The 16,309-nt window shown below is 42.1% G+C and overlaps 1 protein-coding gene across 1 annotated transcript; it reads left to right on the forward strand.

The window, feature by feature from the left end:
* Nucleotides 1-1,458: 1,458 nt before the first annotated feature.
* On the forward strand, nt 1,459-1,902 carry LOC149258520 (uncharacterized). Its single transcript, XM_089421079.1, has one exon. It carries the CDS (start codon nt 1,459-1,461, stop codon nt 1,900-1,902), a length of 444 nt encoding a protein of 147 aa, XP_089277205.1.
* Nucleotides 1,903-16,309: the final 14,407 nt, after the last annotated feature.

Consider the following 16,309-nt stretch of genomic DNA (forward strand, 5'->3'; position numbering starts at 1 on the left):
CTCAGCATCCCACTTTCAGAATACGCCCCCAAAGCTGCAAATTGGGAAAATCTCCTCAACAAAATGATGGCCAGATTAAGCAGCTGGACTCATCGAGCCCTAAACATGGCTAGCAGACTGGTACTGGTCAAATCAGTTCTTCAAACAATGTCGGCCTACAAGTTCTCAGCCCTTGCGGCACCCAAATCAATCTACAAATCCATTCGGAACATCCAGCGGTCCTTCCTCTGGAATGGAGATTCAAAGAAGCACAAATGGGCCGTCCTCAAGTGGACATACATATGCAAACCAAAGCTGGCAGGAGGACTGGGCCTAAGAGATCCTGAAATCCTAAGCAAGGCTATTGCAGCAAAAATCTAGTGGAGATGGGTGGAGAATCCTAATTCCCTATGGGGCACCTTATGGAAAGTAAAGTACACAAATCAAATACAGGACAAAGACCTCATCAGGCTCACTGACAACACTCAAGGCTCTCCCCTCTGGAACAAAGTATGGGAGAACCAACACATTGTTTAGCAGCACTGCTTCTGGGAAGTGCACCAAGGCAACAATGCCCTCTTTTGGGAGGATGCTTGGTAGCAACTCCCTCCTCTGGGCCACCCAGATTGGACCACACTCAAAAATTACATGCAAGAGGCATGGCTAAAAAAGGTAGCAGATTATTGGCAACCCCAAACAGTGACCACCACTTGGCAAAAATGGCTAACCAAAGATCAATGGCCAACTCAAGACCACAATGGAAATATAGAACAACTCCTACAACAGCTAGAACAGCGCAGGATCCTCACCTCAACTAGAGAAGACATCTTACGATGGGGAAACAATTCTAATGGAACTTTCAATCTAAAAGAAGCCTACAGAATCATCGCTGCTTCACTTGACTGGCAACCGGACCCCAGATGGCACGCCCTCTGGACCAGAGGCACTTGGCCCAAAATAACCCTATTCTCTTGGCTGGTCATGCACAACAGAGCGCTTACTTGGAACAATCTACAGCGATGGGGTTTCATCGGACCCTCTCGATGCACCCTCTGCGAGAATGATAATGAAACGCTCAACCACATTCTTAACGCTTTCCCCACCGCTTGCGCGCTATGGGATGATATAGCTTCTGTCTTCAGGCAAACTGATAGAGATAGAGACTCGATCTGCCTTACCTTGAGCAATTAGCGATCCACCATGTCCACCAATAATTTGATCAACAGGGCATGGAACCTTATTCCGGGAGCCGTGGTATGGATTATCTAGAGAGAGCGCAATGCTCGAATCTTTAAGAACTCTACGATGTCAGTGGATAGGTTAATGGAAAAAATGAGGTAGCTAATAACCAAAACGATCCACGCCATGGACATAATGCTACAAGAGGGGAACCTGTCACCAAAGGATCAAAAGATTGTCCAAAACCTCAATCTCAAATCCTAGACCAATCCTACAGGCAGGAACCAAACGATAGAAGCGATGAAGCAGGACAAATGGGGAATGCCGCCATTTCCAGCGTTCAAACTAAAATTTGATGGCGCATCAAAGAAAAACCTGGGAAAAGCCGGGTATGGCAGAGAAATCAGGGACCATACGGGGAATATCCAGCTTATCTACCATGGAAATCTGGGAAACAACACCCACAACGCTGCAGAACTGATTGCTCTCATCAAAGGCATCACCCTGGCTAACCACTACAAATTTCTACCTCTCATAGTGGAAGGAGACTCGGAGATTGTCATCAAGATGATGAGAAAACTTCAAAACGACACTCAAGTGGACAAGATCACACCCAGTTGGAGGCTCTCGAAAATCCTGAAGGATCTGCAAGCCCATCTCAGCAACATTCAAGGCATCACCTTTCAAGCAGTCAGAAGAACTGCAAATAAGCTGGCCGACACCATAGCTAATGTTGGCGTTTAGTTCAATAGTGAAGACCATCACATCCTCTGGCAAGACTTGGAGGAGGGGGAACTTAGAGAGAAATGCCACACCATAAACAAGGTAGACCAGCAAGCATAGTGAATGCCAAGCTCCTTTGATTCTTCCATATCTGCATCTACTGACAATTATACAAGCTGTAAGCGACCCACTCGAAGTAAAAAAAAAAGAAAAAAAAAGAGAGAGTGAAAGCAGAGACTAGACTAGCTCAGTTGTACAAAGGCAGACACAGGGAGGTCCCATCAACTCCCACTCTGCATCATGTATTTTACTGTATTTTATTAATATAAAGTCTCACTGAACCTTACAAAAAAAAATAAAAAATCAAACAATCTAAAAATTTAATGTGAGCAAGAGGGGTCCCATTTCATTTAGAAAAATGGAAGGGGAATCTTTTGACAAACAACAAACGATGACTAATTGGGCGAGAAAATTATCTTTGTTGAAACAAGGAAAGTAAAATAAGACGCTCAAGTCTATCAAACTAAAAAATATTTATCTCCAATTTATATAGAGACAATTCAATCATGCTATCAACAAAAATTTCGTATAGTCACCATCATAATGGAGAAATAGGTAGAAAGTAAGTGTTTGATTAATTTAGCAGGAACAATAAAATTCAATAATAATAAATATTAGGAAATGTAAGCTTACCCAGATATAGGATGGTCTTAAAAATAACTTCAATACCACGAACATGGCCACTACTGCCAACAAACATTTATAGCCTCAACAGAGATACCCTTTAACCATTTTTCAGATGCTTCTATCTTATATGTTAGAATTTTACATTTTCTCAATTCAGGGAATTAGCTTAAGGCCATTGTTTTGGGTTGGTGACCAACTATTTACAATTCCATTAACAAAATCTTACAAAATGAGTAGGCCTGCTCATGATGAGATCTCTTGTCCTTCAGTTATGCAACTAAAAGCTACTACCCTAGCTTGGTGACCAAATGTGTCAATGTCATTTTGTAAGGATTCATGATCATGGTAGCCTAACTCATAATGAGACCTCCTATCCTTTAGCTAATCCCTTGTATAAGGATCATATTGCATTAATAGTGAATTTTCAAAGAAACTAACGTAGTAGATGGGGAAGTAGTCCTGAAACACTCCTTAAGAGAAAGGATAGCATGAGCAGTTGACCATGACCACCTTTTCATTGGTTAATCATACATTCACAAACATGATTGAAGTAAAGAAAAATGTCCTACTGAAATGTTTGTTCTTTAAGATTGAAAGAAATTTTAAGGATTGATGATAGTGGTATACAAATAATTTTTAGAAAATTAGGTAACAGATTGTCAAAATTAGAGAGAAGTCAATCAGAAATATTAAATATAAGAGACATTTTTTGTCCAAAAACATTTCATGTATCATAGTGTTTCATAGATAAATGTTGCTTTCTGTAATGATTATGATAAACATAGTTAACAAAACCAACCTCAATCACACAAAATCAAACAAAATAAACAATAAAACTCAACTCAAACTAAAACAAAATACACTAAAATGAAACATACAACAAGATTGAAATGAAATATTTAAAAAAAATAATTCCCCATAGGTAATTAAACAAGTACTTATTCAATAGTTACCCATTGACCAGAAGGGATTCAGGATTCCCTTCAAAAGTTTGCAATTGAAAAGTACTAGGACCGATATTTTCTGTAATAATGAATGAACGTAGCCACAACTTCTGAAACTTCGTATGCTCTCCCTTTTCCTCATGAATTTTATCCCATTTGAGTACTAAGTATCCTACTTCAAATCTTCTTTCAGAGGAGAATTTATCATCGAACCAGTGTTTAATAGTTTCTTAATTCTCATCAAGATTTTTCTTGGCTTTCTCTCTCTTCTTTTCTAACTTGAGTAGGGCATTAATTCTTGTTTGCATAGTAGGACACTCAACTTCCTCCAATTTTTGGGAAAAATCTAGTGAAGGCAAAAATATTTTAGGAGGAAGTATTAATTCTCTCCCATACACAAGGAAAAAGGGAGAGTTTCCAGTAATAAATTTTGGGGTAACTGTATCAACCCTTAATGCATTAAATATGGCGATGTGCTAGTTCTTCCGATGATTGGATATTATTATTTAAAACATTTTGATCAAAATCTTATTTGTATATTCAACAAGTCCATTACCCTAAGGGTAATAGTTTGCTAAATATTTGATTTTGATCCATTTTTCTAAAGGAAAAGTATTCATATCAAGAGAAGATAAATATGATTCATTACTAAATACAAATGATTTTGGAACACCAAATCAAGTGACGATATTAGTTTCAAGGAATGATATTACCTGATTATTATTTACCACTCAAAGAGGAGCTACCTCTACCCATGTTGTAAAGTAATATGTTATTGTTATAATAAACTTATGTTGAAGAGACGAAGCAGGGTTCACATGTTGTTACACTAAAAAATGTCACCTTGACTACTTACAGTTAGTATGGCTCAAATCAACAGTCATGCTACCCTCTTAGGCAAGTCTCATGCCTCTGTTATCCATCTCAAACTCAAAGAAGAGAGAAAGTCTTGTAAAAACTATGTTTATCTCTGGGGTCGCAGGTTCTCTCTAGCCTTACCTGCGGGGACGCTGACCATGTTCACAAAATCTGCGTCCATGGACGCTCTGTATGTTAAGGGACAGGTGCGTCCCTCTGTAAAAGGCAAAATGCGCGAGTTTTATCTTGAAAAAGTTACTTGTGGTTACTTCTAGAACATTCTAGAGGTCGGTTTGATGAAATGGATGCGCCTCCAGTTGGTTCATGTATCTCTATTAAGGGGGAACTTATCCCATCAATAAGGGAGCTATCCCACCCATAGAGGGGGATGATCCCATTGATAGTGGACCTGAATAACCTCTTTACAGCACTATAAATAAAGGCATTGAGCCAGAAGGAGAGGAGGTTGGAGCTATACATTTTCTTTGGGTAAATGCTGCAGGATTTAGGTCTTCCATTAGAGCCTTTGTGAGGAGAGATTGTCTTCACTTGATTCTACTTGGGAGAGGGTGAGCTTTGTCAAAGTAGAGGAAAACCCTTGATGGACCCTGGGAGGAACTTGCACAACACCAAGGCCAGGTTGTAAGAGTTTCTTTGTTTCGTTATTAATACAAACTGGTTTATTTTTCTCAATAGCTTGTGTTAATGAGTTATTTCATGTGTTCCTTGGTCTGCATGTTGAATATATGTTTTATTATATGAAATGCAAGTGCTTGGTAATTGTTTGATTGTTTGTGGTTGCAGGAATTGACTTGAAGGAGGAGCTCATCCGGATCGTCAAGAACGGACTTCAACAACAGCGTTTTGGAATAAGGTAAGCCTAAACACTTGTAGTTTTCATGTTGTAAAAGGTGTATTTAGAGAAAGATCACTCCATTTTGTCTTGTTTGTCATTAGAATGTCTTAGACTTCTAGGAAGGTCAGTCGTGTCCGCACCCTTGACAGATTCCGTGTGACAAATTGGCGACTCCACTGGGGAATCCATTAATGAGAGAGTCTTTTCCTTTATATGAACTTTGCTTTGAGAAAATCATTTTTATTTTCTGGTTTTTGACTGTGAGAATTAGTATTTGGGTGGCTTAGCTTTAGATTTAGTTAGATTTGGTTTTTCTTCATTTTTCCAGAAGGACGCAGTCTCTGAGTACTGCACAGTGCGTCTTTGGACGCGCTGTTGCCGTCTGCACAGAGCGGGGCCGCACCTGTGACAACGGGTTGCCTGCGTCTTCCTGTAAAACTTAAGAAAATTCCATTTTTGCTTTAAATTGCTTTTAGATTTTGTTTTTCCTTAGTGTTTTCTGCCCAGATCCTTTAGTACCCTGTCAAGAATTTTCACCTGAACTTGTTTTGTGAGCTTTGAGTGTTTTAGTGGTTTTCAACGAAGTTTAGACCTAGGGTTTGATTTTTGGAAAGGCTTTGTAGTGACTTTGATAGTAGAAAGTTGTCCAGCCTTAGATCTCTCTGGTTAGTCAACCTTCTTAGAAGTCGGGCCTGTCGTAAAGTCTCCTTTTGTGAGCAACTTGCCATTTGAGTTGTTTTGGGTCAAATTTCGAATTACTTGTTTATAAAGTATTGATTTCCATTTTACAAAAAGAACAAAAAGATTAGAGTTTTGTTTTGGCTAGTTTTTGATTCTGCAATAAGCTAGTCCTTGATTTGATTGTGATCAAGTAAAACACCTTAGAAATAATCATTGTTAGTTTTGGCCTCGTTAAGATTGCTTAGAGTAAATTTGCCTTTAGTTTGCTTATGAGTGCATTTTCATAGATTTTAAGAGTTGTTAAGATTGATTTTTGGTTATATTAGATTTACTTGCTTTATTAAAAGAAAAATACAAAAACATCTTCTTAAAAAGTCTTGTTTCAAGTAGCTTTTTGTTTTCAAAAGAAGAAAAGAGTTTTTTTCGTGCATGTAAAGAGAAGTTATGTTTTTATGCTTGGAAAAGAAAAACGAATTGTTTCTTTGATTGTCTTCAATTAAGAAGTTGCTTTTATAAAGATTGCATTCTCTCAACTTTTTAGTTAAGCAATTCATCGAAAAAGTAAAGTAGTGGATAAATCATTCTAGGTGCATTTTGTAGTGGTTTCGAGTCGAGTCAACACACCACTGGTTTCACTTCCATCACCTTTTGACTTAAGAAACAACCTTAAAAGTAACGCTTAAATTAAAATCAATCTAGTAATCTTTATTTTTCTAGGGCTCTGAAGCACCAACATAGCTTAGGCTAGGGTCTTGGAGTAGGTGAGTACTTAACTCTCCAAGACTACAAAACCAAACAGATAGTCTATCTTGAGTAGAACAAATCCAATTGTTTCAGTTACATTCTGGGAAAGCTCCTCTTAAAGGAGAAGCACGAGCTCGTGTCCGAACCAGTGAGGGGATCATTCCTCCCTCGTTGGGAACGACGCCAGGCAGTACGTATTACAAACGGTAAACCTCGGATTAACCATTGTCGAGGAGCCAGGGGTCACTTATCGGTAAACCTTGGATTGTTGTCAAGGAGCCGGTAAGGGGATTGGAGCTTGCTACTCTGCCCTTGCGTGCTGTCGGAGTTTAGACTGTTCCCCCAGGTGTAATTGTTGTGATTGGTAACCTTAGTGGCCATAATATCTAGGATTCTACCCAAGGTGACGGTGGAGGGAAGGTCCCACTGTACCTGGAGCAGACGTCGGTTATACTCACTTGGATTTTCTGGGGGGTTCGCTTCACTTCGAGACGGTTAAAGTGGAGGAACTTGGTCCAGTCTATTCATTAAGCAGGTTGCCGGGGTAACTGTTCCACCCACTATTTCTGTACTGAATCCTGCGAGGTTGGGCCTAATCACCAACTAGCGCTTTTGGTCCGGAAGACTACTGTTTGTGTGTGGTTTGACGCTCTAGATTATTTAGGCGTGTGCTTCAAATTTGATTGGTTCTTTAGAAGACTTTAGGTGGTTTGATTTGAAATTTTTTACTTTGTTTTCGTGTGTTGTAGTTAAAATCTTTAATTGTGGCGGAATTACCGAGAAGGTCCCGTCGACTTGCGGGCCAGTCTCCTGAAGTTGTTTCTGTGGCCGAATTGTTGAGAAGATCCCGTAGACTTAGGGGATCCCCTCCTCGAGACGACCCAGGTAATTTAGAAGGGTTAAAGGTCCTTGTAACTCCTCCTAGTGGCAGTAGAGTAGGATCACCTGAAGAAGGAGAATCTTCCTTGGTAGTCCATCCAGATTACCAAAGTTTAGAAACAGGTTACAATCCCGAAGCTGTTACAGTTTCCGAGCTTGCTGGTAGTTTTTCATCTGCCAGTGAAACAGGCGAAGAACCTGAAATTTCAGAACCTGTTACTCCAACTCCTAGTGTTCCTGATTCACCAAGAATAGAAAGAATTATCACCGAAAATCTTCCTGTTGGATTAATTGCTATAGAAGAACTTGTTCCAGAGGAAGAAATAGGCGTTTCTGATTCTGAAGATCTAATTACCCTTGATCTAAGGGAGCGTGAATCCATCTTTTACAGTCCTCCTAGAAGTGAATCTTGGTACCTTGCATTAACCAATTTTTTAGACAACTCAGTAGGTTTTTCTACACCTCGTACTCCGGTTCCACCTAGAGGAATTCATTCTCCTGTAAATATGTCTGGTCAGTCATCTGTGTTTTCACAAAGTCCTGAATCATTTTTACATGGCGGTCCTTCTGTTCCTACTGGGTATCAATCACTTTCTGGTACCTTTGCGGGAGCATCTCCTCAACCCATTGATCATGGGTTATTAGTTGGAAACAGTGGTAATGTACCATTGAGTATAGGTGAAGTTTATATGATGTCAGGTTCAACTCCCATTAACCAACCTCAAGGTGGCCAATTACCGCCTGGGGGGCAACCTTCGTTAATGCCTGGGGGGCAACCTCAAGGTACTTCATTCGTGACTGGGGGGCAACCTCAAGGGTATCAACCCCAGCCTCAATATGTACCCCAAAGTCAACCTCAGTATCAGTATCAACCTCAAGGATGGCAACCTCAAGGATGGCAACCCCAAGGGTATCAACCCCAAGGGTATCAACCTCAAGGATACCAACCTCAAGGTCAAGGTCAACCCCAGTATTCGTATTTACCTCAAGGTTATCAACCTACGGGTCAATACCCTGGTCAAGGTTATCAACCACCTCAAGGGCAATCATATGGGACTGCACCTTACAGTTATCAACCCTATCCTCAATACGGCTATGGATCTCAGTATCCTCAACCTGTTACGAGTCAATACCCTGGAATGTTAACATGGGATCCGTCACAGGGTCAACAGATGTCGCAACCAAGTATACAGTCGGTACCTCAAGCAGGACAACCTGCAGTTCCTGGTCCACCCCAGCAACCGCAACCTGTCCAGTCAAGTGTTCAGACCCCTGTAACTTCTGTAGTTACTCAGCCGCCAATTGCACCTGGTACTCCACCTCACACGGCTGCAGCAACTACCGCTTCATCTACCATGCTTACTTCTGGAGTATCGGCAGCTCCGGTTTCTACTGTCCCTGTAACCACTCCTCAGACATCTGTACCGTTGTCTGGACCCACGGTTCAAACCACAGTCCAGATGCCTGCAGGCCAACCTGGTACAAGTACGGTTGTTACTACTCAACCTCAATTTGTTCAACCTCCGTACCAGGGACAGTATCAACCTGGGCAAGCTGCCCAACAACCGGTTTACCAGTATCAACCGTATCCTGGGTACACTTATCAACCACCTCAGCAACCCCAGTACGGTCCGGTTAATCCTGGTTTTCCAGGAGGATATAATATCCCCAATGCGACTCCTGTTCCTAGTTATCCTGGATATCCTCCTCCTGGGGCTGGTATTGTGACTCAGAGTTTTAGAGATCCTAACCGGCAGTTACCATTTATTGCGACTTTAGATTTACCCGACTTGACGCGCCTAACGAACGATCCAATTCAATATCTTCCGTTCTGGCCGCCAATGCCAAATAAGTTGCCCAGCGATATACCCAAGTTCGAAGGTAAGTCTGGAGAGGATCCGTCTAATCACGTGATGACTTACCACCTCTGGTGTGCATCAAATTCCATCTCAGATGATTCCATCCGCTTACGTCTTTTCCAGCGTACACTCATTGGTCTCGCAGCCAAGTGGTACATTGAGTTACCACGGGCCTCTTTTTACAACTTTAGCCAGTTAGCTACCTCGTTCTTAACTCATTTTCAGTTACCAGTCAGATACGATAATGGTACAGAATTATTAACTTCGCTAAAACAATCGACATCCACGTACATTTCTGATCACATCCATGAGTGGAGACGTCGAAGAAGATTAGTGAAAGTTTTTATCCCGGACCAAATCTTAGCTGAATGGTTTGTCAAATCATTATTACCAAGAATTACTGAAGATGTAGCTAAGGCCGGAGTAGTTACTGAGGAGCAAGTCATTGCTCAGGCACAATACCTTGACTTAGTTTACACTCAGTCGGGTACGTTACACGAGAAAATTCCGGATCTTCCAAAGTCAAACCAAATCGCTGCTGCTCCTTCGGGATCTCATGCCGCTGATGGTATGATCGGTATCGTGACTACGAAGAGTAAGAAGAAGTCTTCCAAGACCTCCAATACTCCAATTATCACTTTGCCTGATTCTCCGACAGGAGAGTCTTCTCCTCCTGAACTTACCGCCGACATTCACGCTGTAGAGTCATCTACGGCCAAATCCAAAAACGGTGGAAAGAAGAAAGGAAAGAAGAAGGCTAAAGCAGACAAGGCTCCAAAGGAGAAAACGGAAAAGTCGGAAACCAATGACGAAAAGCGCAAACCTCGATATCCTTGTCTTATTTGTGAAGAAGATCATTTTACGAGAGACTGCCCTCATCGGGCCGAGGTAGTGAAAATAGTCAAAGGTTCTCCCACTCCTGCTGTGTTAAAAAATCCATTTCCAGAGCAGGAGAATAAGATGATAGGTTCTTCTTCGAATGCCAGTGAAGAACCCATTTTGATGATGTCTCATGTCAGGATTGCGACTCGATCGCAAGATTATGGTAGTAAGGCTCCTGTTGATGGTAAAGAAGCAGAATCTTCTCACTCTAACCCATCAACCTCAGCTCCTGGTTCCGATCCACTACAGATCGAAAAACCTAACCCAGACTTAGTGATTAAGCCGCCCGCCAAGGGTGTACTTCGAAGGTCTGCTTTCAATCCACATGCGAGAGCAGCCCAGAATTACAACATTGTTGAAGACTTAGCTGTTTCACCTTCAGCAATGTCGGCACTCGAAGTGCTGCAATCATGTCCAGCGCAACGAAAATTGCTTTTGTCGGCTATTGGAGCTGTCGATGTTCAGGACCCGAACCTAATGATCTTTGATCTAGAAAGTAGTACACCGCGTCTCCCCCATCAAATGGCTTTCCAAATTCCAGTGATAGTCAAAAACAGGCCTATTCATCGGACTGTGATTGATGAGGGAGCTTCTACGTGTATTATGTCGATTCAATGTTGGAGATCGCTTGGTTCTCCTTCGTTGAACCAATCCCCCACCATCCTTAAGGCCTTTGATGGCCGTGGGTTCCGTCCGTTTGGTATTCTACAAGAATTGCCTATAGGGGTCGAAGGTAAAACCGTTAGTCTGGATGTGGAAGTGGTTGATGCCCCTCTAGACTACAACCTTCTTTTGGGTCGAAGTTGGTCATATGCTATGACAGCGGTCGTTTCATCGGTCTTCAGAGTCATTAAGTTTCCACATAACGGTAAGATCGTGACTATTGATCAGCTGACATACTTTTCATCCGACCCAACCTCTTTAGAAACTATCCAGCATGTTGGTAAAACGACAATCCCTTATAGGGACATTGGTGTAGGTTTAGTTAAGGATTCCGGTTTACTGGGAACTTTTCCTCTCCCTCCACTCAATGCAGACCCTTCGTTCGCAACAATTCATATGATCACGTCAGAAAACATTATTTATGATGATCCTTGGTATGTTCCCTCTGACTCTGAGCTAGACTCACTCGGTGATGTTATGCCGTTGAGTCCGTATGAGATTGCTTATGAAGCTCTTATGTCTTTTACCGACTTTCATTCAACCGACCAAATGAATGTGGTCAGTGAAGAGTCACTTTTCACCTCACCCTTAGAACGGATAACGTTTCCCGAAGAAGTGTCATCTGACGAACAACTTCGCGAAATCCTAAGTGTAGATGATCTACCATGGGAAGATCTCCATCACAGATCTTCGTTTTTACCTAAGGATGATGCATTTGAAAATGATTTTTCATCTATCTTTACCGCTGAATATGTCAAAGACGCTCAGGATCCAACGAAACATTCTGATTCAGAGCTGAATTTAGGGAATATTTCTCGTACTATTCCCATTGATATTTCAGTGAAGCCCGGAATCGAGGAGAACATTCATATAGGTGCCGCATGTACTGAAGAAGAAATCCAAACTTACAAGGCCCTATTCCAAGAATTCCGCGACGTGTTTGCCTGGTCTTACGAGGAAATGCCGGGAATTGATCCTGCCATTGTTGTTCATGAAATCAAAACCTACCCGGATGCTAAACCCATTCGGCAACGGTTGCGTCAGATTCACCCTCGAAAAGCGGCTGCGATTAAAGCAGAAGTCGAAAAGCTGTTGAAAGCAGGTTTCATTTATCCGATCCCGTTAACGGATTGGGTATCGAATATTGTTCCCGTCAATAAAAAACAAGGAACAATAAGAATCTGTATCGACTATAGGGATATCAATCGAGCTTGTCCAAAAGACAACTATCCTACGCCTTATATCGATCAAATTATTGATGATTGTGCCGGAAGTGAGATGTTTTCCTTCATGGATGGTTTCTCAGGCTATAATCAAATCAATATTCTACCTGCCGATCAACCAAAAACGGCATTCATTTGTCCATGGGGGACATTTGCTTATTGCAAATTACCTTTTGGGCTTAAGAATGCCGGGCTACTTTTCAACGGGCGATGTCTTATGCATTTCATGACATCAAGCACATTGTGCAACCCTATCTCGATGATTTGCCTGCTCATTCTTTACAACGAGCTGATCACCTTGTCCACCTACGAGCAATCTTTATGAGGTGTAGGCATTATCGAATTCGGTTGAATCCCCACAAGTGTGTTTTCTGTATAGAAACAGGTCGATTGCTGGGATTTGTTGTTTCAAAAGCCGGCATTCGCGTCGATCCCTCGAAAGTCGAGGCTATCATCAAATTGCCTCCTCCTTCGAGTTTGCGCCAACTCCAAAGTTTGCAAGGGAAAGCGAACTTTTTACGCCGATTCATCCCAAACTACGCCGAGGTCACTAAAGGTTTTACACGGTTGTTGAAACAGAACGCACAATTCTTTTGGGACGAGATTGCCCAACAATCTTTTGATGCACTGAAACACGCGTTGACCCATGCACCGTTATTGCATCCTCCCAACTACAACCAGGACTACTTCTTATACCTCGCAGCTTCGCATTCCACCATTGGAATGGTGTTAGTTCAAGAAGATGAATTCAAAGCAGAGCATGTGATATATTATCTTAGTAGAACCTTAAATCCCACTGAGTTAAAATATTCGCATGTGGAGAAATTGGCCCTGGCAGCCGTTCAAGCTGTCCAGCGTTTTCGTCACTACATTCTTCTCCGCAAGACTACAGTTATTTCGGATTGCAACCCTATGATTTATATTTTGACAAAACAACTGCTAGGGGGCAAGTACTCTAAATGGATTGTTATCCTGCAAGAGTTCGACTTGGAGTTCGAGAAGTCCAAGTCTAAGAAATCTTTAGTTTTTGCGGAATTGATGTGTGATTTCCCGAGTGCTGACACAGAGACTGTGGCAGAGGAGTCCATTGCGGACGAATCTTTGTTTCTTATTAGCACTTTAGATCCGTGGTATGGGGATATAATCATCTATCTCCAAACCCAAACCTTTCGGCCTGAAGCTTCCAAGGAAGACCGTCGAAAAATTCGGTTTCGATCCCAGCAATACAGAATTATTGGAGATACACTTTATCGCCGGGGGCAGACTTAGTTTTTCGACGTTGTTTAACTCACGAAGAGGCTGAGAGAGTTTTGAATGATTGTCACTCTGGAGCATGTGGCGGTCATATGTCTGGGTATGCCACAGCTCAGAAGGTGTTGCGCGCTGGCTATTTCTGGCCGTCTATGTTTAAAGATTGTATCCTTGCTGTCAGAACATGCCACAACTGTCAAGTGTTTGATCGAAAGATGCGCGCTCCACCTGCTCCTCTCCACCCTATAATTGCCGCTGGTCCATTCGCCAAATGGGGCATTGACTTTATTACTTGTAACCCTCACTCGGCCGGGGGGCATGCGTATATCATCCTCGCGGTTGATTATTTTACAAAATGGGCCGAGGCGATGCCTACATTCGACGCAAGCGGCAAGACAGCTGCAGTTTTCGTATTCAATCATATCATAACTAGGTTTGGTGTCCCACAAGCAATCATTACTGACCATGGGAGCCATTTTCGAAACGTCATGATGACTGAGCTTACAAGCCAGCTTGGTTTGCGCCACGATAGCTCTACTCCTTATTATCCGCAAGCCAACGGTTTGGTTGAGTCAATCAACAAAGTTCTAGTCATCATGATTCGACGGATCATTGGTATCCATCGAACGAATTGGCATAACATGTTATTTTCGGCGCTATGGGCATATCGAACTTCAGTGAAAAATTCAACAGGTTTCACCCCTTTCCAGCTAGTTTATGGCTTAGAAGCTGTGTTACCTATTGAATGCGAAATCCCATCACTTCAAATGGCTGTCGAATTACTTCCAGCTACTTCCGAAGAGGAGAAACGGTTATTATACTTGGCTAAATTAGATGAGACTCGACGTGACGCTACTTTAGCTATCGAGACTCACGCGAAACGAATGAAAGCTCAGTACGATAAAAATGTAACCCCTCGAAGTTTTTCGGAAGGAGACCTAGTACTATTATATGATCAAGCTAACGATAAGCTAGGTGCCGGAAAATTCGTTCCCATGTGGCATGGGCCCTACATTGTAAAGCGAAAGCTAGCAAAAGGGGCTTATGAGTTAGTTGATTTTGATGGGGACTCTTTGGGTAAACCCAGAAATGGACTTTACCTAAAGAGGTATTATGCTTAAAATGATGGGTATGGAGAAATTTTTAGATAGGTTAGATTTTCTTTCTAGCTAGCAAGTGTGTTAGTTTAGTCAGTGTGCTTAGCTTAGCAAGTGTGGTTTTTCGTCATTATTCTGGCTTATCTTGGTTTTACTCTTGATATTGTAGATGTCGACGCCTCTCCAAACATACATTGGATTTGCTGATGGTGCTTGTCGTAATACACGGAATATCTCTTCCGCAGCTTGGGTTATCTATTCGCCCTCTGACGAGTTAGTTTCTATGCATGGGGTAAGCCTCGGTCAAACAACGAATAACATTGCAGAATACAGTGCAGTGGTTGAATTATTATCCGAATCTATTTCATTTGGAATTCGACGTTTGATAGTGAGGTTAGATTCTGAACTTGTTGTATTACAGCTTAATAGAGTTTATGCCATTAGAAATCCTGTGTTATTAAGGTTGTTTTTGAGAGTGCGTCTCTTGGAACGTGAATTTGATTACATTGAATATCAACATATTCCAAGGTCTTTGAATACATTAGCAGATGCAATTGCTTCTCGAATGTTGGACAGACATTTACGATAATCATGCAAGTAAATTTAAAAACATTTCATCACATATGTTAAACAAGATAAGCCGGTAATAGTGATATATATAGATAGAAGTGTGTCAAAAAATATATACATCGTCTTCGATCATAGGTTTAAAACACCTTATGATCGGCAAAATGATAGTACAAAAAGTCAAAAATGTCACATGTGACTACAAAAGTGACTAGTCAATCACTGGTGGTGCTCTCTGTACGACACCACTGCGCGGGCTACCTTACGCAAAAATCTCCTAAACGGTCCAGGGACCGCGACTACGAAGCGCTGAAGCCTGATAGGAATGTCGTCCATAGTAGTCTCAGGTATATCTGCCGTGAGACGCTCTAGATCATGCTCCAACTCAGCTAGTACTTCTGCTGTCGCGTCCTGTGGGGCCGGTACCGGTGCAGCTGGATGTAGTCTATCATAAGGCCGGAGGTTGGCTGGACGCTGTGGACCAACATCTGCATTTTGAAAGATTTACTATTAGTTTTGAGACGATATATATAAAAAATACAAAAAATACATAACTAGAAAACTTGTGAAAATAAAAAGTACCTCTGTCGTCCCATTGTTCTCCCTGTGGAAGAACCATGTCCGGATCACCTCTGAAATCCATTCCGGCATACGGAAAGTCCTGTATCACAAAAAGCTGGCCCTCTAACCAGTCAAAATAACTATCTGAGAATCGAACTACTGTCGCGCCCTCGTCAGGATGCCGGGCCATCACCGCAACCCATCGTATCAGCTTTGGCTGCTGAGGACCCAAGATATCAACAGTGAGTTGCTGAGGGATCAGCATTGGAATTCTCTCCAAGGCAAAGCTCACGACTATAGGCCCATATCCAAAAGTCTTTAGTCGTCCGTTCTTTGCCTTGGTCAGTTGGCTCTTCATATGAGCCGACACAGCTTCACACCAGTTGAAAATGGTGCCTTGGTAACAGTCAATTGCCATCCGCATTTGGGATCCGGAAGCAATGTGTAAAGCGGCCGCGCCGCAAATTCTGGTAACCGTGAACGCTATGACTTTGAGTTCCGGCAGAGTGATGTGTTTTATCTCTATGCCTTTTGAATGGTGAGCCCCAGGTGTGCACCAATTCTCGCGGAGACTATCAAGGGATTGGCCACCCGGCCTAGTCCCCGCAAGACTGAGTTGCTCACCTCTGTTTGGCAAGCCAGTGAGAAAGTATACATCCGAGGGCTCTATCTCGAG

This window comes from Pinus tabuliformis, chromosome 6 (assembly GCF_031772625.1).
Source record: "Pinus tabuliformis cultivar Carrire ecotype Pingquan chromosome 6, CPIR1, whole genome shotgun sequence".
Taxonomy (NCBI): domain Eukaryota; kingdom Viridiplantae; phylum Streptophyta; class Pinopsida; order Pinales; family Pinaceae; genus Pinus; species Pinus tabuliformis.